This window comes from Malania oleifera, chromosome 13, assembly GCF_029873635.1.
Source record: "Malania oleifera isolate guangnan ecotype guangnan chromosome 13, ASM2987363v1, whole genome shotgun sequence".
In the NCBI taxonomy this organism is placed as follows: domain Eukaryota; kingdom Viridiplantae; phylum Streptophyta; class Magnoliopsida; order Santalales; family Ximeniaceae; genus Malania; species Malania oleifera.
In genome coordinates this window covers 21,413,572-21,439,092 of record NC_080429.1, presented here as the reverse complement: position 1 = coordinate 21,439,092, position 25,521 = coordinate 21,413,572, and the positions used below count along the sequence as shown (strand labels likewise).

General features: G+C 37.0%; 1 protein-coding gene and 1 long non-coding RNA gene across 4 annotated transcripts in view; one reads left to right on the top strand and one right to left on the bottom strand.

Annotated features, from left to right (window-relative positions):
- Positions 1 to 321: 321 nt before the first annotated feature.
- LOC131146064 (putative nitric oxide synthase) overlaps positions 322 to 25,521 on the bottom strand; it is a 38,914-nt gene continuing 13,714 nt past the window's right edge. For 2 of the 3 annotated variants that reach the window (XM_058095345.1, XM_058095347.1), the window contains exons 6-12: positions 19,624 to 19,669; positions 16,131 to 16,249; positions 15,683 to 15,796; positions 15,505 to 15,603; positions 15,316 to 15,405; positions 1,125 to 1,234; positions 322 to 854 (exon numbers count right to left, since the gene is read on the bottom strand). In XM_058095345.1, coding sequence (XP_057951328.1) covers positions 605 to 854; positions 1,125 to 1,234; positions 15,316 to 15,405; positions 15,505 to 15,603; positions 15,683 to 15,796; positions 16,131 to 16,249; positions 19,624 to 19,669 — 828 coding nt within the window. In that variant the 3' untranslated portion in view covers positions 322 to 604. Of the gene's footprint in view, positions 855 to 1,124; positions 1,235 to 15,315; positions 15,406 to 15,504; positions 15,604 to 15,682; positions 15,797 to 16,130; positions 16,250 to 19,623; positions 19,670 to 23,251; positions 23,273 to 25,521 lie in introns of all 3 variants that reach the window. The other variant, XM_058095346.1, reaches the window with a different exon arrangement.
- Positions 6,202 to 9,106, top strand: LOC131146065 (uncharacterized). Its single transcript, XR_009134214.1, has 2 exons — positions 6,202 to 7,179; positions 7,781 to 9,106. It is a non-coding gene; the product is annotated as an uncharacterized LOC131146065 (long non-coding RNA).

The window sequence follows — 25,521 nt, the reverse complement described above, 5'->3', positions numbered from 1 at the left end:
CTCAGGGGAGGAATCGAACCCGGGTGGCGCGATAGCTGACCTCGTGAGAGGCACACCTAGTATCAGCTCGACCACCTGAGCTACGCCCTGGGGGCAGCAGAATGGCTTCTTTTGTTTCATTCCTCCATGTCCAAACCATTGTGATTGTTCTGTTCCCAGCTCAAGATTATGGTACCAGATTTGTCCTCACCATCAATTTGGGAAAATTAAGAGTTGTGAAATAGAATGAGTTCAGGATGAAATAGAATAAATAATTGAACAAAAAATATGTACAAATAAGCTAAAATTTCCATTCAATTGGCTCAATTTTACCCTTGCATACCAAAAATGTTCGAGTCAATTTAACTTCATTCTATTTTTATGGACTAAAAACCCATAATAAGAAGACAACACTTTTCATTCCATGACAGCCTTGCTTCTATTTCTTTTCATATGCCATTAAACATCAACAGAAGATATTTAAAATGAAAAACTGTGCTGATTTTTATACAGCAAGTTTTGTTTTCAAATTTTCAGAAGCTCACACTTATCCTAACAGCTTTCACCAACCCATTTGAATAATATCAAGATTGATTATACACAAATCAATAAAAAAGCAGCGGCATCAGAAGAACCATTTGGGTCTTGCTTCCATTTCCTTCTCTGTCAACTCCCGATACTGGTACCATTCTCTACCAGCCTTCCCCACTGGCAGTGGAGGGCGAACGAAAATCTCAACTGGTTTGGGCACACGAACAACCAAATGCAGTTCTTTAGTGGTGTCTTCTAAGTCCGAGTCGGGCACCGCTAATGATTTGTTCACTGGTTCAATTGCAATCCATCCTAAGCCCGAAATAGCCACATCACAAGCAGGCCTGCCCAAGTGAATAAATATATATATATTTTTTAAAAGATGCATAAATCTTTGATTTTCGGTGCTTCATATTGAATAAGATTGGTATATGACAAGTCAAACGACACTACACTGGGAAAATGAAAATGGTGTCAACCAATACATGCATAAAAATGAGCTCAGAAATAGCACAGCAATTAAAAAAAAATCAAAAAAAGAAAAGAAAAATAGAATGTTCAATTAATTACAGGGCATGGGGATGCATGACGACAACATAAAATGTAAATTATACCTGTCCTTGCCTTCGAAATTGATTTGCAACTGCCGCTCTGTTTCAAGTCCCATCCATTCATCTGCCTTTTGTTTTCCAGTTGGAGGTGTCAACGAAACTCCAACTTCTTTCTGCAACAAGTGAGTAAAAGCCTATGTCATTCATATGGTAATATATAAGAGATAATTCAAACGATGTGCAGACCAATAAAGAAGAAATATGACACAATTTCATTGAAGGGAGAATCTTAAACTGTCGGTCACCCTTTGAAGTCTTATGTGTGCCCATCATGATCCTGTAAAAATAATTTGTAGTATCAAAATATAACACCACGCATTCTACAGGTGGTGTTCTTATGATTTGGGATATTTAGAGTGGATGTTCTTCATGGGTCATTCACTTCTTAGGATTCCCAAATCAACTGGAATTTTCTATTCAATGATAGGACTCCAAAATCAATTGGGATTTCTAATTAATCTAATTATGATTCCCAATGAATTATATTTAATGTTAGGAATATTTAATGTTGGGATTTTTGTTTACGTGTCACAATTCTCAAATCAATTGGGATTGAGTCCATTAAGGACTTGGATTGGGATATTTTACATTCCTACTAGGAGTATATATGTAACCCTATGGGGCTTTTTTATCCAACCAATAACATAATTCATAGTCTTTGGCTAATTTAGAGGCAGATCCCCTCTAAGTAGGTATGTAAGTGAGTCAAGCTTACTCGCGAGCTACTAGAACTCGATTCGTCCCCTAACTCTACTTGACTCGACTCGATTCTACTCGAGTTCGAGCTACTCAAGTATTTTAATGAGACGAGTTCGAACTCAATAATAATACTTAAGTTGAGTTTCGAGCCTAATCGAGTTTTTAAATTTTATTATTTTTATATTAAATATACAATATAATATATATTTTATAAATATATTTAATATTATATATACATTATATATATTTATATATGTATTTAATATTAATTTATAATCGAGTCGAGCCCGAGTTTTATGAACTTATAGTCGAGCCGAATTCGAGTTTAACAATTATGAAATCGATTGAGTTTGAGTCAAGTTGAGTTCGAGTATTTTACTGCGTCGACTCAACTCGACTCGAATACACCCCTACCTCCAAGTGATCAAACCCCATTTTCTCTTACTATTTTCCCTTCTTAAAATTCCCCCAATTTCTCCACAATAAAACCCTAGGGTCATTATCATTTGGTATCAGAGTCGACATTCTTGTGGATGTCGTTAACCCGCCAACAAAAGCAAGATCATGGAATTCTTGATCTTCACTCATACACAATGGCCATAGAAAATTTAGCATAGTCTCAGATAGAAGCTAGGCTAAAGGTTGAACTTAACAATATGTTTAAGTCTCAATTTGAAAAGATCCAAACATCGTTCTCTAAACTACATCTTCCCAAAAAGGAAGAGAAGATGATGCCTCTACATCAGTAGGGAGCAGCTATACATGCGCAAAGGAGGTTACCAAGGAGAGTGTGATTGTGGTCCTTCTTGTATGAAGGTGGAATTTCCTCAGTGGGACAGTGATGACCCTGCTGGCTGGGTTTCTAGGGCTGAAAATACTTTCGCTTTCACTGCTCCAAAAACATCTAAAGTTGAGATTGCTTCTATTGAATGGCTATGCTATTCAATGGTATGACTAGTTTGAAGCTCGTTATGAAATGCCTTCATGGGTAGAATTTATTTTTGGATTACTTGTCCAATTTAGGCCTACTGGATATAAAAATATCAATGGAGAGCTTGCTAAAATACGCTGAATTAGCACTATCTTGGAGTACCAAACTCGTCGGTACTTTTATTGAAGGTCTCCTACCTGACATTCGGTGTGAGGTCAAAGTACATCAGTCCGGACTATGACTGTTGCAATTTCCTTTACACAGTTAGAAGAAGAGAAGTTGGGAGAAGAGTGACATCACTCTAACAAGACCATTAGCAAAAAAAATGTCAGAAACACTATCACACCGCCTGCTCCTCACAATCCTCTTGCCAAACGATTAACTCAAAAGGAATTTAAAGAGAGAATGACAAAAGGTTTGTGCTGACATTGTGATGAAAAGGGGCATAAGGGCACCAATACGAAATGGGATAATTGTTGATGATTGAACTAGTGGAGAAGCTAGAAGAGGTTGAAGATGACAACACCCCCCCCCAACCTTATTCAGATCAGGAAGGTATGGAATCTGATGATAATGATGAATCTATCCCCCTTCTTTAGTTCATGCTTTAGTAGGTCATGCTAATCCTCAAACCATGAAGATTAGTGGCTTCCTAAAATGCCAACATGTTACTATCTTAATTGACACATATAGCACTAATAATTTCATGGACATTAAAATTGTTAAACGGCTAGCCCATCTTGTGGAGCAATGTGAAAAGTTTGATGTGAAGGTTGCAGATGGAAGGACCTTAACATGTTAGAGCAGGTGTCCAAATGTTAAACTTACCATGCAAAACCATGGCTTTTATGTTGATTTCTTTTTGCTGCTACTAGAAGACTATGGCGTGGTTTTGGGTATAGAATGATTAAGGACTTTAGGTGATATAGCTTGGAATTTCTCTAAACTGGTTATGAGGTTAACCATGAATGGCTAGAGAGTGACTCTTAAAGGCAAACATTGTGGTAATGTCACTACAGTTTCAAGCCATCATACGGAGAAGCTCCTTAAAAAAGAGCAACATGGTTGCTTGGTACAACTTTGAGCACCAAAGTTACAACATCAATCTGGTCAGGATGAAAGGCTACACTCTATTATTTCAGAACTTTTTGACCTATATGTAGAGCCACAGGGATTGCCACGTCAGCGAACACATGATCACCATATTCCTCCTGCCAGGTAGTGTCCCTACTAATGCTCGTCCTTATCACTAACCTTATTTTTAGAAAGTAGAAATAGAAAAGATAGTGAAAGAAATGCTAGATGCAGGCATAATTCAACCAAGTGTCAGGTGAAGAAGGATGGCTCTTGGCATATATGTGTTGATTATCGAGCACTGAACAAAAACATTGTGAAGGATATTCTATCCCTATTGTGGATGAATTGTTAGATGAGTTGGGAGGTGCCCAGTAGTTCACCAAACTTGATTTGAGATCAGACTATCACTAGATTCAGGTACACAAAAAATACATTCAGAAGACTGAGTTTAGAACTCATGATGGCCAGTATGAGTTCTTGGTAGTCAGTTGACCCTTCTAAAATACAAGTGATGACAAACTGGCCTATTTCACAAACAATCAAAATGCTATGAAGATTCTTGAGGTTAACATGTTATTACAGCAAGTTTGTTATGGATTACAAAAAGATTAGCGCTTAATTGACCATTATATTGAAAAAGGATGCATTCAAATGAAGTGAGGAAGCTTAACAAGCCTTTGTCAAGCTTAAGCACGCAATATCAACCACACCAGTTCTTGCCCTACCAGATTTCAACAAGGTGTTCATTATTAAGTTTGATGCATCAGGAGTTGGCATTGGTGCAATTTTAATGCAAGACAGATGCCCGATTTTTTACCAGTAACAGTAAGGCTCTTTCTCCATCCACATTGGCATGTCTGTTTATGACAAAGAGATGCTAGCCATAGTGCATGTAGTTACAAAGTGGAGACTTTATTTAATTGGTCGGCGTTTCCGAATCCAACTGATCATAAGAGCCTAAAATTATTTTTCGGAGCAATGAATCTCTTCCATGGAACAATAAAAGTGGGTCACTAAGTTGTTGGGATATGACTGAGATTATTTACAAGAAAAGGATCGAGAATTGTGGTGGCAGATGCATTCTCTGAATTCCTAAACAAGTTGAACTTAAAGCTATTTTTGTACCTAAATATACTACTCTTGAACAAATTAAGAAGGAATGGTGGGAAAATCTAGACTAGAGGTATTATCCAAAATCTACAAAAAAAAAAAAAAAACTTCAGTCTCTCCTCACCTTTGGGACTCTTTAAACTTACTGTATAAAGGGAGGATTTTATTAGTGCCTAATTCAACCCATGAGCAAACCATACTGCAAGAATTACACGCATCATCAGCTGCAGGTCACTCTGATTTTCTTAGAATCTACAAGTGCATTTTTCAGGAATTTCACTGGAAGGGAATGAAAGGTGAAATCAAAAAGTTTGTGGCGACAAAAATGGGAAACCATGGCGAGTCCAAGCTTTTTACAGCCTCTTCCTATTCCAGAAGAAGCTTGGACGGATATCTTCTTGGATTTCATTGAGGGACTACCATGGACCATTTCACGAAATATGCTCATTTTTGTGTCATAACTCACCATAATACTGCTATAAGTTTTGCCCATACTTTTGTTGAGAATATTGTCAAGTTGCATGGAATTCCTCAGCCTATTGTCAGTGATCGTGACAAAATCAAAGAAATATTTGGAAGAAGCTTTTTTTGTTCACGAGGAACACAATTGAATATGAGCACTGCATATCATCCACAATCAAATAGGCAAACTGAAGTTGTTAACAAGTGCTTGGAGACTTATCTTCGTTGCTTTGCTAGCGACAAATCAGAGGATTGGGTGCGATTGCTCCCATGGGCAGAACGGTGGTGTAGACACCCCAATTTTAACCAAGCTACCCTGAGAAAGCCCGGTATAATAAAACTGATTTTAAGTCCGATCAAACCCTAGTGTTTTAGTTTAGATAGGAGTCCTGATTATTTTGAGTCTTCTTCAAAAGTCGAGCCTTGCAATTAGGTTAGATTTAGTGAAATAGGTCCGGTGTTTCCAAAAATCGCGTCCTTTTGGCGTTAATTTTAAAAGTTGAAAAATTCCCCAAATCTTGAAAATGAGTCTCTTAAATCTTAAATTCAAGTCTTAGATCATAAATTGAGTCCTTTATTTCTTTTTGGAAATTGAATTTCTTAATTCTTGAAATTGAGTCTTAAATCTTAAATTGAGTCCTTTATTTCTCCTTTCGAGCTTCTTAATTTTTCTTAGATCTTAAAATTGAGTCTTTCAAATTTTCAAATCGATTCTTCTAATCTTAAAACCGGGGATTTTGATTAAAGTCTTAAAAGTCAAATTTTATTACTTGGCATTCTTAGGCAAGGTCAAAATTTGAAAAATACATGATGTCACATTTTAATTAAAAGGGGGAAAGGCACAAAAAAATTGAAAAGTACAGGGAAAGAATTGTACAAAAGAATGTTGCGGTACAAATGAAATGGAGGTACATCAAAATACAGCAAAAGAAAATCACAAAAATGCAATAAACAAAAACCCTCCACCCCCTGCTTGCCAACTGGCCTCTCGTGTTCACTTGCGCACAAAAAGCATCAGATTAAAAAAATCAAAAATACAATCACGTGAGCATAGAACAAAGTTGTTGAGGAGGAAATATTCCCCAACAGTATGTTAAAGGGAAATCCGTTGGAGGGAGCCTCGCTAGAGAAAATGGGCGCCAAGGTATCACCCGAACTCCCTATAAATAGGGAGTTACTGCACAGAGCAAAGGGGGGGAGGTCTCCAAATTCACCGTTCACGCTCGCCATCACAGAGCAACCTCACTCAGCTCTCTTCTCTCACTCTCACACTCTGCAAGCCTGAGCATCCCGGCAGCTCCAGCTCCATCTCCATCATCCATCTTTGTCCACTCTCCGGCAATCTCACAGCCTAACTTCACGACCACCCAACTGTTTGAAAAAGCATGGCACCGCCCATCCTATTTCCGGCCACCTCACAACCCAATCCTCTCTCACTGGCGTAACCCCCAACTTAACATCTCCATCCGCTCAACCATCACCGTTGCCGGAGCTTAGGGCCGAGCCCTGCCTAAGCTCCTCGTTTGGCTCATCCTCTTCGTCTCCGTCACTTACGTTGTCCATACACTCAAGCTTGTTGCCACCATCTCCGGCACATTCACGGCCACTCGATCCGTCTCCGTCACGGCCAACCCAGCACAGTCCCACTGCTTCACGGCCACAAGCAGGCAACTACTTCGACGTAGGGTACAGGCGCTTCGTCGGAGAGTTCGAATAGGCTACCAGCAAGCACCCCTGGCTTCGGCTTTCAGTCCTTACAGCAAGACTCTCGAATCAAAGGTCCGTTTTGGTTCCCCGCAGAGACTGGATCTGTTCCGACTCGCTGAACTGATCTGTTTACTGTTAATATCCATTTATGCCAACATGATTTTATTTATTTATTTATTAATTATTTTATGTGGTGTTGTAGTATTCTGTTTCATAATGCTTACTACCATGTTCATATTATTTTTATTTTTATCTTGTACATTGCGATATCTATAGGTGTATTATTATGTTTATTATTGTATTACCAGCCAGATCTCTCCACACTCATGGCTATACCCAGTCCCTTACTCACCCTACACTCCCTCGTCTTCACATACCGCAGCTGTCCTTCACGCAGCTCCCAACTCAAGCGGCAACAAGCCCGAATTCTCAGTCATCATCACCACCACCGTACTATCGTAGCCATCCCATTGCCATAGTCACCCTGCTTCATAGACCTCGTCTCCGCCACCCAGCGACCTCTCCACCTCCTAAATCACGCACCAAAAACTCACACACCACCATCATCATCACCACAGTTGTTCCTGTTAGCCCTGTTAGCTACACTATCTTAGTTTATATGTTTTGATGATGTTAACCTATTTGTTGTTTCTAATATTTTCCATCTTTGCAGATCTTATCTAGTATAGGTACAATGTGTCAGATACACAGAGGTACCAAATCAGAAGCAAAGATCGGGACATTGACTCAGAAGCACCAAAGCACATTTCGGAGTTTTTATTGTGTATAAATTAATTGTAATAAGGGTTGTGTGAGTGAGTGCGTATTATAACTCTTACAGTGTGTATCTTGCATGATTTCTGAGTAAGAGTTGAGCCATTGCATAAGCATACTAGGACACATGAGTTTATAGGATTGCACTAAAGACATAAATACAAACTCACCTTTCATGGCTTTCTAAGTTAAAATAAGAGTTTGTCAAATGAATACTAAAACTCAAATATGTTTTCAAAGAGACAAGTTTTTAACATCCTAGTTTTAAAAACATTTTTATACTTAGTGCCGATTGGGTTAAAACAAGTTTAATGTCCTAAAGGTTCAAAGAAAGTCAAGTATATTTACAAAAGGACATACTAAGCATATAATATATCAAAATGGGTTTTCAAACGTGTTTTATTAATTAAAATATCTTATATTCAAAAGTAAACTCATTTGGACAAGTTTTAATCTTCATTAGACTTAATATATTTCATATAATTTTGTCCAAGAATGTTTTGAGTCATTAAAACACTTTTTGACAAGGAAAAACAAAGTAATCATCTGAGTCCTGAACACCTTGCGGTATTTTGGGCATAACTTTTTCTAGAAAAGTCCAAATGGGACGATCTTGGTGTCCCTGGAAAGCTAAGACAAAATGCTACAACTTTCATTTTGGTGACTTTTTCTGATTCAGGGACCTCGTCGACAAAATTCAGATTTCGTCGACGAATTCAACGGGCAGAAGCACTCCAACAGGCGCAAAACGGCTAGTTTGCCAAATAAAATATTTTTTCTTCCTCCCAACGGCTAGTTAATGGCTCCTAAGGTTCTTGGGCTATAAATACAAGCTTTTAGACTTGTATTAACATGGTTTTGAGCATTGTTGATTATATTTGTGAAACATATCATTTTATCCAAAACCTAAGTACTTTGCACTTTGCATTTTAGTTATTCTTCACAAGTGCTCAATCCTCTCTTGCTCACTTATCTTGTAAGATTCATTCCTTGAGAGAATAGAGTGAGGATTTGGTTGTGTTTCATATTGGCTCATTTAAGGAGCATTAAATTGTATTTCCAATCTCTTGTAAGGTTCTTTGTGAACCGAAGCGAAGGCTCTTGGTGAGCGCGGTAGGTGTTTGTTCCCAAGTGTAGGGATATGTTCTCGAGTTGTAAGGCTTCTCCACCAGTGAAGGAATATCTTTAGTGGATTGTAGAATCCTTGGCTTGGTGCTAAGGCGTGGACGTAGGCTTGGTGCTAAACCGCGTAAAAATACCGGTGTTGTTTTTTCTCTCCCTTACACTCTTTATTTTATATCTTGTGCATGATTTATATTTATATTGCGATATAATTTCTTGTATCTTGTCAAGAGTTTTTATTTTGTTAGAAAAATGCATATTCCGCGAAAAGAGTCTATTCACCCCCCCTCTAAACTATATACTCTGGGTTGGGACTTCCAACAGTTCTCCTCGGCGTCGTCTCTAGCGATCATCGCTTTCGTCATCGGGTGCATTCAAAGGCCATTCCTCCCAACACCCACGCATCACTATAGCAGTATCCTCATGCACTCTTCCGGCGACCACCACCGCACCACCATCTCCATGGCCATGCATAACCCTCCTGCAGATCCTGCCACACACCACCATTCGGGTGTTCCCTATTGCAGCCGCCGCCGCCGTTGTCACACGACCACCCTCCTGCAAATCCAGTCAAAGAACTATCACCGGCGTCAAGCTCACCCAACACCTCCCCTACTCTCATCCTCACACACCCCTTGTTCACCTGTGATCCCAAACCAGCAGCACCGGCCATCTCTCACGGCAGCATCTTACACGAGCAGGTGGGTGATTAGTGGTCTCATCTCAGGTCTTCTTTAATTGGTCACTACATATTCAAGCCTTCTAGTTTCCTAGGGTTGTTGAGGATGGGCGTAGGCTGTTTGATAAAATGCTGGATAGAAATGTAGATGGGTGTTCTAAGTTGGGAAATGTTGATATTGCAAGAGGTGTGTCTATGAGAGGCCAGAGAGATTTAATCTCCGGGTGCAAGGAGAGTAATGGAGGTTAAAGTTGGGAGGAGAGAATCCATGCACCCTTTACCCACACAGTTCACACACTGCACACACACATTACACACACAGCACCATGCACGCACGCAGCACACACACCGCACACTGCACACAGAACACAACACACTGTTTGTGCATGACACAACAAACTGTTTACACTCATGCACACATTAAAAAAAAACACACACCTCATGCACACACTAAAAAACACACTGTTTACACTCGCACACATTTACACACACTCATTTACCTACTATTGAACTTACTTCTAACACCAGCACGCACGTTTTTACACACTAAAACACACTGACACACACATTCCAACACACCCTCGAACACACACATCAAGCCGCAAACACTTTCACGGCTGATTGGCCTTGACCGGGCCTAAAATGGTTGACCCCCTTGAACCGGCTCCTTCTTGAACTGGTTTGGGTCTCCAGAACTGGTCTTGGATCGGTTTCGATTTTTGTTCCTTTTTACTTTGTTATTTTTAATGGCTTAAAACTCACAAAAATTCAGAAAAATCAGAAAAAATTCTTTAAAAAAATTTTGGTCTCGATTTTCATGATTTTGCTTTAATTGTCTTTTTGTTATTTCAAAAATTCAAGAAAATTATCAAAAAAAATTTTAGAAAAATGGAAGAAAAATCAGGAAAAATATTTTTGAAGATGAGGATCATTTTTGACACTCTTTGAAGTCCCAAACCTCCCAAAATAGTATTTGCATACTTAGAAAAATCCTATAAGATTTCAAAATTTTGGGAGTGTATTTTGTAAAGAATTTTCTCAATTTTCATTTCCCAATGATTTAAAAGGGAGGCATGAACTCTTCGGAGTACGGTATGCCCCGGTTCTGAGGGAATATTTATATAATATTTTATTTTGTGCATTTCCTCACACTTTTTGAAAGGGAGTAATTTCAAAAGCTTATTAAATTTATTTTGGGATAATTTTTGATTAATTAGGTACTGTTCATAAGAATGGGCGTGTAGGGGGTGCTAATACCTTCTCTTCGCGTAACCGTACTCTCGGACCCAACTCTAGTAGTGCAGACCGATTCTACCCTTAACTGGGTAGTAATCAAGTGTTCTAACCACACTTCAAAAGGTTAGTGACGACTTCATCACACAATGTTTTCAACGAAAATATCATTTTAAAACCACCTTTTCCAGTTCGTGTACCCCAAGGCAACACACACTTGGTGTTTCTGCCCCGCATAGGAGCACGTCGCGATAGGTGGTATAATACCACTTATCATTCCTCCAACAAGTTGACTCCATTCGAGATTGTTTATGGACCTATGGTCGAGCTCCTCCTATTCTTGTTAGTTATTCAACTAGATCATCCATTGTTGATCAAGTTGACAAGGAGTTACAAGATCAAGCCAAAGTGCTTCAAGGAAAATCTTGTTGCAGCTCAAGATTGTATGAAACAGCAAGTTGATAAGCACCATAGTGGAAGGGAATTATCACTTGAAGATTGGGTATTTCTCAGGCTACAGCCCTATAGATAGATATTTGTGACCATTTGTTCTTCAATGAAGTTGTCTCCTTGATCCTATGGGCCTTATAAGATCCTAAATAGGGGTAGCAAAATGGGTTTACGGGCCAGATTCAGAGGGGTCGTAACAAGTTGGGGTTAATCAGATTTGGGTTGACCCGTTTATTAACGAGTCACTACTATTCAAACCCTAACCTGCCCATTTATTAAAAGGGTCATAAACGGGTCACTCGTTTAAAAAATATAATTTATGTATTTTAAAAATTTTTAAACATTTTAGAACATATTTATAAAAAAGCAAGCAGGCATGACTCCACAAAATAGAAGCTCCCCACCAAGCCGTGTGTGAGAGAGAGAAATGGAAAGTGAGAGATGGAAAAGAGAGACAATATAGTGAGAAAGGGAGAGCGAAGGAGGGCAGCAAGGTGGCGACGTCGAGCGAGGATGGCCGTGACTGGAGGTGGCGGTGTGCTGGCGGCGGCGGCTAGGACCTCATGGCTGTGCGTGAGAGAGAGAAATCGAGAGTGAAGGATGGAAAAGAGAGTGACGAGAAAGAGAGAGAGAGAGAGAGAGAGAGATGAAGAACAAGGGGCTGCTGGTACTGGAGAATAATGTATGGTTGCTTATTGATTTGTTTCTCATGAACCAAATAAGAGAGTGCAGTTGCATGCCCCAGTTGAAGAATGGCACTCGCAGTAGAGTAGTGTCCAAGCAAGCTAGCTTTAATTGTGTCCCATCACTACTAGTGTAGTTGCAACTCAAAAGATTGCTTTTACTTTTGCAGTTTCTGCACAACTGGGTCAGGGTGGGTGAAGGACTTTAATGGCTATTCAATACTGAGGGTAATGGGCACCTGCCAACACAAATGAATGTCCAGAGCAGAGTATATATATAAATAAAGCCCTGTGTCTGGGGCCCTAAAATGGCTTCATTTAATACACATATTAAATATACAGCATACAGAGTACATGATGTCTTATTATAAACTGATAGATGCAGCCAAGGAAAAAATTGAAAAAATGACAACCATGTGATTGGAAAGACAAGCAATCTTATCAATAAAAATACAATAACAATTCTTCCCCACCTTTTTCAAAAGTGAGTTCCTTTAAACCTTTTGTTTTCGACGACAAACAGGACTTCTAAATTGCAGAGAATATTTTATTATAATAGAGAAAAAAAAAAATGAGATATCATCCTTTATTTCTATGAAGAATGCGAAGACAAACGACCTGATAGCAGAAGAAGAGAGAAAGAGAGACCCTTGTGATGATTTGAAGTGAGTTGTTGAAGGGTGGTAGTGGTGGCTGGTGATGAAGGAAGAGAAAGGGACTTCGCCAGGCACGCTGAAATCTGCATGCTTCGATTTGACGGAGCCGCAATAAAAAATTTGCGACTGTTAGAAGTGGGCGAGCAACACTTTCAGAGCTGGCTTCCACTGTCTCAGGGATATCCCAATTCCCAAACCTCTCCCACCTATCACTAGGAGGAGCACCCGGCGGGTGACTCGACCCAAACCCACCTAACCCGTTTAATAAACGTGTCAACTTGAATTAAATCCAAACCCAATTTAAACAGGCGGGGCATGGGTCACCCGTCGGGTTTCGACCCATTTTGTCACCCCTAATCCTAAAACATATAGACCCTATTGCTTATCATCTTGACTTACCAACAAGTTCTAAGGTACATTTAGTTTTTCATGTCTCTTGCATCAAAAATAAGTTAGGGATGCAAATTACTATACAACGCCACTTGCCCGATGTTGCACCCACGGGTGAGGTTCAAGTGTAGCCACAAGCAATTTTGGATCATCGAGTGGTCAAACATAGAAGTCGAGACATCATAGAAGTTTTAGTACACTAGTCCCACTTACCATTTGAAGATGCAACTTGGAAAACTTATCAATCCTTGGAGAAAAAGTTCCCAGAGTTTATTGCTGCTCAGCCATGAGGACAAGGCTGATTTGAAGGAGGCGAGAATGTTAGGATTCCCAAATCAATTGGGATTTATAATTAATCTATTATGATTCCCAATGAGTTCTATTTAACGTTAGGACTATTTAATGTTAGGATTTTTATTTAATGTGAGAGGATTCCCAAAATCAATTTGGATCAAGTCCATTAAGGACTTCGATTGGGTTATTTTACATTCCTAATAGGAGTAAGTTTCCCTACCCTATATATGTAACGTACAGGGTATTTCCATCCAAGCAATAACAAAATTCATAGCCTTTTGGCTAATTTGGAGGCTGATCCCCTTCAAGGGATCAAACCCTATTTTCTCTTGCTATTTTCCCTTTTTTAAAATTTCCCCAATTTCTCCACAATAAAACCCTAGGGTCTTATCATCACTCTTATCAATTTAACTATCATCATTAATGGATGTGTATTAATCAGTTCATGGTCCTCAGGCACTTGAATCTTTGGTAATATTTTAAAGGGAAACCTTAGTGTTGTTTAGAGAGGGGGGGGGGGGGGGAGGTTCTAGCATGACTTTCAGTGTGCAAGTTTTGCCAATTATAGGGGGTGTGATTTGCATTATATTCCTCTATCAAATGCCCAATTTACTTCATTTTTCCCCTTCTGGAGGGAGGAAGGAGAGACAGCTAAGGGGCAAATTGTATAGATACGTATGTGTTCAGGGGTGATTAGGCAGGAAGGTGGCTTTCCAAACCTTATTTAGGTTGCTGCTTCCCAGACCTGTTTTGAATCATTCTTCCATTTTGTTGGAGAAAGTCAGGTCCTGCTCTTTATAGATATGAGAAACATGTTAGTTACTCATGCTACAACTTTTGGGAGGATGCTTTTTGGAATAGATTTGAATATTAGGATTGAACCATTCTTGTTCCCCCAACTCTCTCTTCCAGTTCCTATTCTCTAACCCATAAGCTTTTCTTCTGACTTTAGTGACACAAGTTGGGGTCCACTAGCTTGTTCTTCACTATTTGTCAATCAAGAGGCTTGGCAGACTGTTGTCCCCTCTCTTCTTCTTCCTATTCCCTTACTTCCTCTTTCCTTTCCTTCGGCTTCACTCTTCTTAGCAGACAGCTGTGCCCACCCTTCATTTTGCCTTCTCTTTCCTTCTTTTGGCTCTACTTCTTGGCAATCAAACCACTCAAAACCCATTTTCTTTATTAACCCATCAATATACACTATCATTCCATTCAAATGTTTGCACTGAGACTAGTTCCTGGCATTTGATAATCAAGGTCACATAGCCTCATGCTTAAATTTGCCTCAGTCTGCGTCGTTCCATTCTGTTAGCTAAATTTATACTGAATTGGACATCACGCTGATCTGTGCTTTCAGTCATGATACCAGGATTTATACTTACTTTATGTTTGTTAAATATCCATCATCTTTCTTCCTTTCAGTACTGTTCCTTTCCTCAGTTCGAAAATTTTTAGAGATTTAAGAATTTATATTATCGAATATTGGACAGAACTTTTAACTACTTAGGCAACCCAAAGTTCCATCATGGTGCAAAAGCATGTATATGCCACAAACCTCTCTAATTTTCTTATCAACCATTAGGCCACCACATAAATCTAGAATAGAATTATACTAGACACAATAATATGTTCTTGACTACCTAGTAATATTAACATTCAGGCACACTCATTCCCCTTGAATATAGTTTTCCCAAATTTTCATGGAATATTCAAAAAATAAAATAAAGCAAATTATATAAAGATCAACAGTGTCAATTGTTCAAGACATGATAAAACTTCATAGCTAAAAGCACCCTGTTCTTTTAAATGTGTAGAGATAAAAATGCCACCAAGAAACTTTTGTTATGGCTGTTTGTTAGATCCAAATCCTAGCCAAAAAGAAAAGAAAAGAAAAAATAGAATTCACCTGCTAAAACAACATTAATGTTACCTTGTAAAATTCATCTGCTATAACAGTGGGTACCATGTGAATCTGTAATCTTTTGGGTCCATAAAATATTAATCGTGTCTGTGGCAGGACCTGAAAATATTAAGAATGACAATTAGTTGAAACAAGAAATTTACAGAGCATCCATAACCAGTCTGATTACAGAATAAAAATTATTTGAGAGAATGAAACCTTCAAGAAATCGATTCTGACAAGACCTCCCCAAAATACTGAAAAACCATTTAATCCATTGGATCCATTTTCACTACTTGTCTTCTCATCAGAGGCTACCTGAACATTTTGGTGTTTCTCAAAACTTGGTGAACATAGGCTGACAAGTGAAATCTGAAAGAAAATTTTGAAAACATACAGGGAAGGTTCGACCCCTGAGCCGACTTTGAAGAGCAAGGGCAGGCAGATCTTCTGAATGAACCACCACAGTTTGCCTGTGGTGTAGATGAACCCCAGGAGTGTCATATAATTTCTGCAAGGAGAGAGAAATTACTTTTTTTTTAACTCTCAAAAAATTATTTCACAAAGTTAACCATCAAATATCGTGATACAACAAAAGAGCTGATATGTCAATTAACCTAAACCATTGACAATCTTTGAACTAATGTTGAAGCTATATCTACTATGAGAAAAAAAAAAAAACAGGCAGGCTTGATAAACAATTATTCATACACAAGTAACATAAGCACCACAAAGTAGAACAGAGGAACATGTAAAGCAGATATTTAATAAAAAAGAAGATGCCTTCAAACAGATTTCTTGAGGAGATGACACCAAAAGAGAGAGCATGAAGGAAAATGGCATACCCCTCCCCCAAAAAAAGCATCAATCTGAATTGGGCCTAGTGTAGTCCCAGGAACAGCAGACTGTATTGGTTTGTATTTTCGTGCCATTTCAGCCACTGGATCTCTTTCTGCCATTAGTTCTGATGTTGCAACATTTTAAGTCAAAACAGGAGGACAAAGAAAACAGAATTACATTACAACCTTAAAACATGGTTAATAATGGTAGTCAAGTGGAGACAAGTACAACAACAACAACCAAGCTGTAAGTCCCTCAGAATGGGACCAGCTATATGAATCCTCAGAAAACCCTTAGAATGCAGAGACAAGGTAATAAATAAAATTCTACAGAAGAAATAAAAGCAATGAAGTAAGCAATAACATATCAACATCCTTGCAGAACAAAATCCACAAACAATGTGCAAGCATCAACTTCACTACCAATCGACTTCTATTTAGGACTGTAAATCCATATATGTAAAATGCAAAATAACTCATATTCTACAAGATGAAAAGCGAGGCATAAAATGAAAAAGATGCATGAACTTGTTTAGCATATGCATGCATCATTTGAGAGTACAAAAAAAATAAACAACACAATCAAACTCATCCGGCGGCAATATTTTTTTTTTCCCGTTTAAACTCTCTGAATGACTTTCGGTCCAAAATAGATGGATTAATTCATGCATTTAATTGGAAAGCAAGATGACATAAATGCCGTCACTTTCATCACTATGAAACAAGAGCCATAACTGGAATTTTTCTGCTTCAAAATTTTAAAGAAAAGGAATGCAAGATAAGTAGCACAAAACTGAAAACCCAATTCTGCCCCCTGCTTTCTGATTCCTATTTGTCCTTCACCTTGATTGACTCATTTGACAACCAAGGAACAGGCTCATTTTTCCAATCAAAGGGCTTTCAAGAGCAATAGTTTTCAAACTGACTGCTCACCAGTCACCACAGATGGACTCATTCACATAAAGAATGGCTCAAATTTTGAGACATACCATCACCACCAACAATATGTAAATTAAATATAGATCAAGAAATTATTATAATTTTTAGATAAATAAAGGATTGTATTAAAAAAAAAACACTCTAATGAAGCAAAGCAATCCAATCACGCTGAAAGTCTTTGAAAGAAACATTCCAAAACCATTCAGTCAGCATGGAAGTGATGCAAGAAACACCACTCTGCTCCAGACCAAGTTATGAGGCATGGCAACACCATTACAAATTCTGGCATTCCTCTCCAACCAAATACACCAAAAGATAGCAAGGAAGTGCATCTCCAAAAAGGATACCCCTCCTTCCCCCTCCCAAAACCCATAAAAAATTAAAAGCAGAAATCTTGTAAAGATGATGGGCAGACTCTTGCAAAGAATACTGAACAAATTATTCCAAAGCACCCAAGCAAAAAAGGCAATAGAAGAACAAATGAGAGCAAGTCTCCCCATTCCTAAAGCAAAGAGCACAAACATCCGGCGAAATGGCCTTATTAGGTCTTCATTTCTGAAGCAAATCATTGCTATTGCTTCTCTTAAGGATCACAGTTCATGCAAAAACCTTTGCATATGAATGGCCTCTAGCTTTCTGAAAAAGGATAAGGTAAAAGAGGATTGACATTAGGAACCTGAATCAAATAATAAAAGATAGAATAGCAAGAAAAATATCCAAAAGTGTCTAATCTCCGAATTCTCATTAACTCCCAAGTCCCAAAATGAATATGAAAAGAACGAAGCACATATATCAAAGGGTAAAGATCATTCATCTCGTTCGTCTCCCTCTCATTAAGGTTCCCCACAAAATGAAAATATCAAGATTAGCCACCCTCATTCAAGACAAGAAAATCAGAAATGCGAGCATGATGTAGAGTGTATAACCCAAAAAAATACGAGGGTCTATAAAATTATGAAACCATTGTACAAAAAAGGTATACGGAAAATTATTGTGTAGGGCGGAGGAAATAAGACAAAAGGTGGTGAGAAAACTCAAAAATGATTCTCCATGAGGCAGCAAGCTTACAGCAACAGATCAACAACAGTTTGAAAAAGAAAGTTAAAAAAATATTGAGGCACTAGTAATTATAAGTAATAACATTATTTTACTTCAATTACACAGATTGGGTAATCAAATATGGACTAGGTAGCTCACAACTTGCGAATTGTATTCTTCAATTATTAATAATCTATTTATCATAAAGTCATGTTGAGTAAATTTAATTAGAATGATTGTTCATTTCTAATTAAGAAATTTCATTTGAATTAAAGTGGGTACAAATTCTGATCAGTCTAGTTTCATCCCAAAGAAACTCTAACTTTGGCATGAAAAATTAGAGCTACCCTATTACTCTCTTGCAGTTTACTGATTTTCCATTAAACTATCAGTAAATCTTTTAGGCCTCTTCAAGGAATTCCTTGGGCAATGCTTCGACCGATATGTTAGGGAATGGATTTATATTAAGGGAAGTCTCATTTTCAATTATTTTTCATCAGCCAGGAAGCCCAGGTCAATTCAAAAAGTTGACTTGAAATAGACCAACTCAACTGAATGAACCATGAAATCTTGTATAGAAACAAGTAGTATATTCATATGGTACTTGTAGACCTAGAGAAAGCCTATGAATAGCATAGGTAGGGAAGTTCTGTGGTGGGTTCTTGGAAAAAACTAGGTAGTAGATACAAATGTCAAATATCACTGTCGCAATAAGGATATGTACGATGGGATACGACTGGTGTAATGATTACAAGAGGAGAATCAAGAGAATTTCAACCACAATAAATGTACATCATGAGCCAATTTTGAGTCCTTATCCTTTTATTTTACTTATGGATGAACTTGTTTGGCATTATTCAAAATGAGGTTCCATGGTGTTTGTGTCTGTTGTTTGCATGTGACATTATCTTATCGAACTAGAGTTGGAGAAAAACTCATGCTGGATTATGGGGAGAAGCTTTAGAGTCTAGAGGTTTCAACATAAGTAGATGTAAGACATAATATGTGAAATGCAGTTTTACTAATTCTAGGAGGAACAGTGGAGAAAATGTTAAACTCGATGGCCAAGAAATTCTATGCACCTTGGATATACTCTGCTAGTTGAAGGTGACATGGAAGATGTAATGCATAAAATTAAAGCAAGTTGGGTAAAATGGAGAAATTCTTTAGGTGTGCTGTGCGTTGTAAAATACTTCTAAGTATTTTGTTAAAAGAATTTGTTTAAAGTTCTATATGACAACAATAAGACCATCTACATTCATTTTCCATCATATAAAACTTAATTTTTTGGGTTTTCCCATCTACCAAGCTTGACATCTTATTTCCTAACTACATGGAAAATGCTAGTAAAACGTAACATGTCTCAAGCTATGAAAATATAAAATAGCTGTGAATTTATATTGTATGTGTCATTCATAACCCAAATGGCCATTACACCCCTGATGTAGGAATTCCATTAAAGCATTTCATGCCACCGCAAACAAAGCAAACACATAGGATAATGTAAATGGCGTTAACTCACTCAAGATAGCACTGATGAATGCAGATTTTCCAACATTAGCTGAGCCCTGTATAGAGTATGAAACAAAATAATCACATATCCTGTCTATCCAATGATATAAAAGGCCGGACTAACATTGATTTGACTTGAATAAATGATTATCATAAAGCAATTAAAATTTTATATTGTAAAAGCAGAAATATAGGCAAGTAGATCTAGAAATTTGAAATCAATATTTTATGAATCCGGGGACCACAAAAATGAAAATGAAAAAAAAAAAAGTCACTTATACATTCCTAAGTCAAAGGAGAAAAAAAAATTGATAAAATGAAAATAGAATTCAAAGAAAATTGAGCTGGAACAGGAAATTAGTGCAAGGATCAGCAAGCATGTGGAAGACAACATCATAAACAAATCATTTGAAGATGAAGATTCTTAGAAACTATTAGTAAGGGCACCAGTCTCTTATGCACTAATGATCTGGACTCAAATTTTACAAAAATAAGATACACAATACACATATATCTAATCTCATTGGAAAATATAATTATAAATGGAATGAAGAGTAAATCAAGCACCAATTTCCCATTAATATAACTGGTCATGAGGTATATCATTAATAGGAAACAGAGGGAAAAGCAATAAACCAAAGTTATCGAAGCGAAAATCCTGATGTATCCACAAATTCCTTGCATATATCATGTGCTTGTTTGATATTTTATCAATTTTCGCACTTGACATCTCTATTAACCAAAATTAATCACATGTAAAAGGAACCCAATATGACTCAATAGAAGAGAAAAAATGTCAAAGGCCCTTTCAGATGTGATATGGGAATAGAAAATTATCAAAGAGAGTTTGTGACTGAGTTTAAAAAATGAGGAATATGTACAAACTCAGTTACACAGGTAAAAACATCAAAACTTAAAACTTCGAAAAAAATTAAATACTAAACAAGGGACATGGATGTTCCGAGGATCAGAGGATTGCTACTGTTTACCCATTGCTTCTGAACACACTTGAATTTTTCTGATTAACTGGAGTCTGGAGACCAACTGTGAAGATTGAGTTCACAAAGATATATTCACTGACCCCACAAAGAAATGGTTAAAATCAAAATGAATGAAAGAAAATTTTTACAAATGCAGCATCATATCTCAGATTCTAAACAATTACAAGACCCAAGCCTTCAAGTTTTATTCTCAATCTGTTGGTTCTTGCACCAGTGTACTAAAACCTATAACTCATGTCTTTCCATCTCATTATGCAGTAGAATGTTTCATTATCCTTCTCCAGAGATTATCCTTCCAAGCCTCACAGCTAGAAATTGTTTCTCAAAGGTTCAGTCTTTTCTGGAAACACACCAAAATATGAGCTGCATAGGTATGTTCAAAAACTGGTCCCAAAAAGAGAAAAATCAAAGATGATCATGATATATCAGTTGCTTGGTCCTCATATATCTCTCTTTCATCAATAAAAATCTAAATATATGTATCCAAAAAGAGAAAACCAGATAAGAAGACCATGATAAATTGTTAGATAGTAGGCATATCTGCTCTTGCTCTTGAGGATTGGTTGTGGGTGTGTTGAGGTGGGGTAAGAATCAATAGTAAGCATATCAGTGATCACAACAATACCTCCTGTATGGTGCAAAAATGCGAAGCACTAAACACTAAAGTTCCATTTGGTTTGTGGAATGCCTATTCCTAGGACTAGATTAGTTATGATAAGTTAGTTTCAATTAGTTATACAAAAAAAATATGTTATTACCATAAAGCAAATAACGAAGTGAAACTTTTTATGAATCTATAACAAGGAATAGACCAAGAATAACTATTCCCAAATTTCACCATGGGTGTCTTTTCCTTTCTTATTACAAGTTGAATTAAATAATAAGGAATATAAAAGGAATAGCTATTCCCTCTACCAAATTTCTCAATGCATTCCATCTTATTCCAAGGAATAACTATTCTGCAAACCAAACGCAACCCAAGAGTTTAAGGTCTATCTTTGATCTAAATTCTCTCATTCAACAATGAAAATTTAAACACTGGTCAAAATTATTTATTTATTTATTTTTGTTAAGTAACAAAAAAGTTATTGCAAGAAACAACAGAGTCAACAAAAGACCTTAAGATGCACTATATCTCTGATTGGTTTTTACAAGGTGAGTTCAAAGAAAAAATTTCGTTATAAGGCAATGAAAAACACAAGTACAGAATATGTCCATTGCCCAAAAAACCAAAACCAGCAAGATAAGAAGGTAATCAAGCTTTATCTGACAAGAATCTAGAAAACAAAAGGCCAGATCCTTAAACCAGCTACTTAAACATTTTTGAGAATATTATATGTTTGTTTTTAATTTATGTTTGTTTTTATTTTATGTTTTAACATAAACTTTAGGAATATTATCCTTACAGTTACATAAGCTTCTAAAATTAACTCTTCTGCATCTCCCCGCTTTTTTCCCACACCCATTCCTGCTTCATTTACCAACCTCACACTGACTTTTCTAAATTTAATCCTCACAATCCTAAATTATTTTAATCCCGAAAAAATAAAGTTTACCATCGTAAATTATTTAAAAGGCCATTGCTCAATGCACATCGAGCCAAACATGCTCTTGGAAGGAGTAGCCTGCATATTTGCAAGAATCAGCCACTGCCAATACTCCTACAGCAAACTTGCATTTGATAGCTAATGATTCTTATCACTGTTTGTTTAGCAAGCAACTATTAGTTTTTAAGAGAGGGGGGGGAGGGGGGAGAGGAAATTCAAAAGGTTAGATCAGTAATCATTCATGGGGAAAGTTTATCATTCTTTTGAAAGATGAAAAAAAGCATATCTGAATAGCAAGTTTTCAAACCTAACATTCAGCATTTTCATCCAAGAGCCCATGTCAATATCGAGGTTGACGAGGGGCAAGTTTGTTTACAATTCTAATGGAGTTCGTATTCTAGATTTGTTCTTATGTTTCAAATGGATTGAAACCGCAACCCAACCTAAACAGCAGCAGGCATGACAGGTTGTGCCAAAAATTCCCCACTGATACACAACCATTAAGTGGCATTGGGGTAATAGCTGGATGAAACTCTTCTGAACGTAGAAACAAATGACATTGAAGTATATGAAATTCACAGGAAATGTAGAATTTAACATCCGTAAGCCTGGGCATTGCCATTTTGAAACTAAGTCAACTATAATTTCACGAAACATGTTATAAAGATCATCATCATTTTAAGTTCTATACTTATTTTGAATGTTTTTGATAAAGAATTGAAATTGCAACAGTTGATAGTTACGAGAATTAACTGGCTTGCTATAGACTACAGAGACAATTCTACTTTGTTCACAATACAACAAAGCTTGCTTCCCTGGATTTAATTGGTTCTTAAAAAGAGGTAATTAGATGACTTTGAAGAAACAAAATAGAGCTTTTAAAACAAAGTATGGATAAAAAATGATTTCCTATGTCAAATATCTCATCTTACTAGAGAGAGCAATAAAAGTGACAATAAAAGCAAAACTACCATGACGAATCAGGAAGTTAAAATGGAGAGAGTAGTATGTTATCTTTTTAAAAAGAAAAAATTGGAAAGAGTAGTCTGCTCAACAACTTCAACTTCTAAAAGTTCAAAAATTTACTAACCAGAATGTACACGTTCCGTCCCTGCACCACAAGTGTCAACATCAAGGAGTTAGGAAAATGTAAGGAGTTCAAGAACATTTGTGTGTGTGTGTATTTCACAGAACAGCAGAGCAATTAGGGTTAGAAGTTCATATTACCCTGACCTTAGTGATTAATATTGTTAAAGAGACTTGAAAAATAACAAGGACTACGAAAAAGGTTGTAAACAATTAAAACTATTTGAACGTATTCCAGTCAGAAGCTGATGAAGTTTTATCTTAAACTAGGTTCAACATTTGTTGAACAGTTGAAGAAAAAATAATTAGAGAACTTTCAAAATTAATCATGTTTGAACATCATTTTCCTTTGTGTTAGGTTCAGATTGAACTCCTGATCAAAAATTAAAAAAAAAAAATCACAACCATACTGTGGGATCAAAACACTTCTGCATCTTTATGGTTGTTCATTAAAATACTCAAAACTTCAAGGATTGGTTTCTCTATCCTGCGTCCCACATTCCCGTGCATCGCCTCTTATGGCGATGAACGGTGCACCTGATGCCAGAGGCCATCATCAGGAAAACAATGTAAATCAGAGGTGAATCCTTTAAGCTATGAGGGGATTGAGGGATTCATGTTCTTATTTGAGATGAAGCCCAAGTGAAATGCCGAAATGGATGGATTAGGATGCTAGCGTTGGATGCTTAATGGTTTTATCAGTGCATTTCCTCCACCTTTATTCCACTTAACCATTTCATTCATTGAGAGAAATTTGAGAGGAACTCATGCTAGGTGGTGCACATATCAACAAAAGTGGGGAATTTCTTGGAAATAGGCATGGTCTTAAATTTCCACAAAATTGTCGAAATTTCCATTGAAATTTCCAATTTCCTTTAACCTCGAAATCGAAATGGCATTCGATTTCCGTCTTGCATAATTTTCATTGAAATCTCAACGAATCATCCGAAATTTATCGAAATCCCGAAATTTTAGCAAAACTTGTCGAAATTTTAACTATACAATGAAATTTGTTAAAATTCAAATGAGAAATTTAGGAGTGAAGTGAAATTTCTATCTTAATTTATTTTATTTATTTTATTGAAACAAAAGATTATTACAAGTGCTTTTGAAACTATATGAAAAAATAAACTTACAGTAACATTTTATTTAACCATTCATGTCTAAATTATTATTATTTGTATAATAAATAATATTTAAATGATTTATGAATTTTATTTGTATTAACTGAATATTTTTAATGTATATTATCTTACAAATATGTTTGATACACATACTATTTTACAACTTTTCCACCTCATACAAAACATAAATGTATTTAATTTGTAATATATTAGTCCTAAAACTTATATTATTATGTTTGTCAACCATTTCTAAAGTTTCACAAAAAATTCCATGCTTTACTACTAATTTCCGTCATTTTTTCAAATCAAAATCGAAATTGACATCGAAATCGAAATTTTCGTCAAAATTCCCATAGTTTTGGAGCTTCGAAATTTAAGTTGAAATCGAAATTTAAGACCTTGGAAATAGGTTTGAATTTGAAGGGGAAAGAGTCATCCGTCCTCATTCTTGAAGGGTTGAAGGGAAATCAATGGAAGAATTTGCTGGAACTTTGCAATAGATTATGGGAAATTAAGGAATCAGGTGTGTCTGCAGGGCTTTTAGGATGCAAACTGGGCGCATTTCCTGTTACCTACCTTGGTCTCCCCTTTGGTTCCAAATTCAAAGAAAAAAGAGTTTGGGGCCCATACAGAAAGATTTGAGAGGAAATTGGCTGGTTGGAAAAGGAACTACCTCGCAAAAGCCAGGAGAGTCACCCTTATCAAGAGCACACTCTCTAACCTACCAGTCTATTTTATGCCCCTCTTCCCCATCCCTTGCTCCATTGCCAAAAGGTTGGAAGGGATTCAAAGGAAATTCTTGTGGGGTAGCATTGGGGAGGGAATCAAAGATCATCTCATTAAATGGAAACTAAATATCCTATGCAAAAAGGAGGCTTGGGGCTTAAATCCCTTCTACTTTCAACAAGTCTCCTTGGGGAATGGCTATGGATTCATGAAGGAGAGGTACAAGAGGGAAATCAATGCCTTTAAATATGGGCTTAGCAATTATGGTTGGGCCATGAAAGATGTGGGAGGTGCTTATGTCCAGGAGTTTGGACATGCATTAGGGGTGGATGGCATAAATTTTTCTCCTACATCAGTTTCCAAGTTGGGAATGAGGGTGATGTTTTATTCTGGCATGATATTTGGTGTATCCAGTCTGATCTCA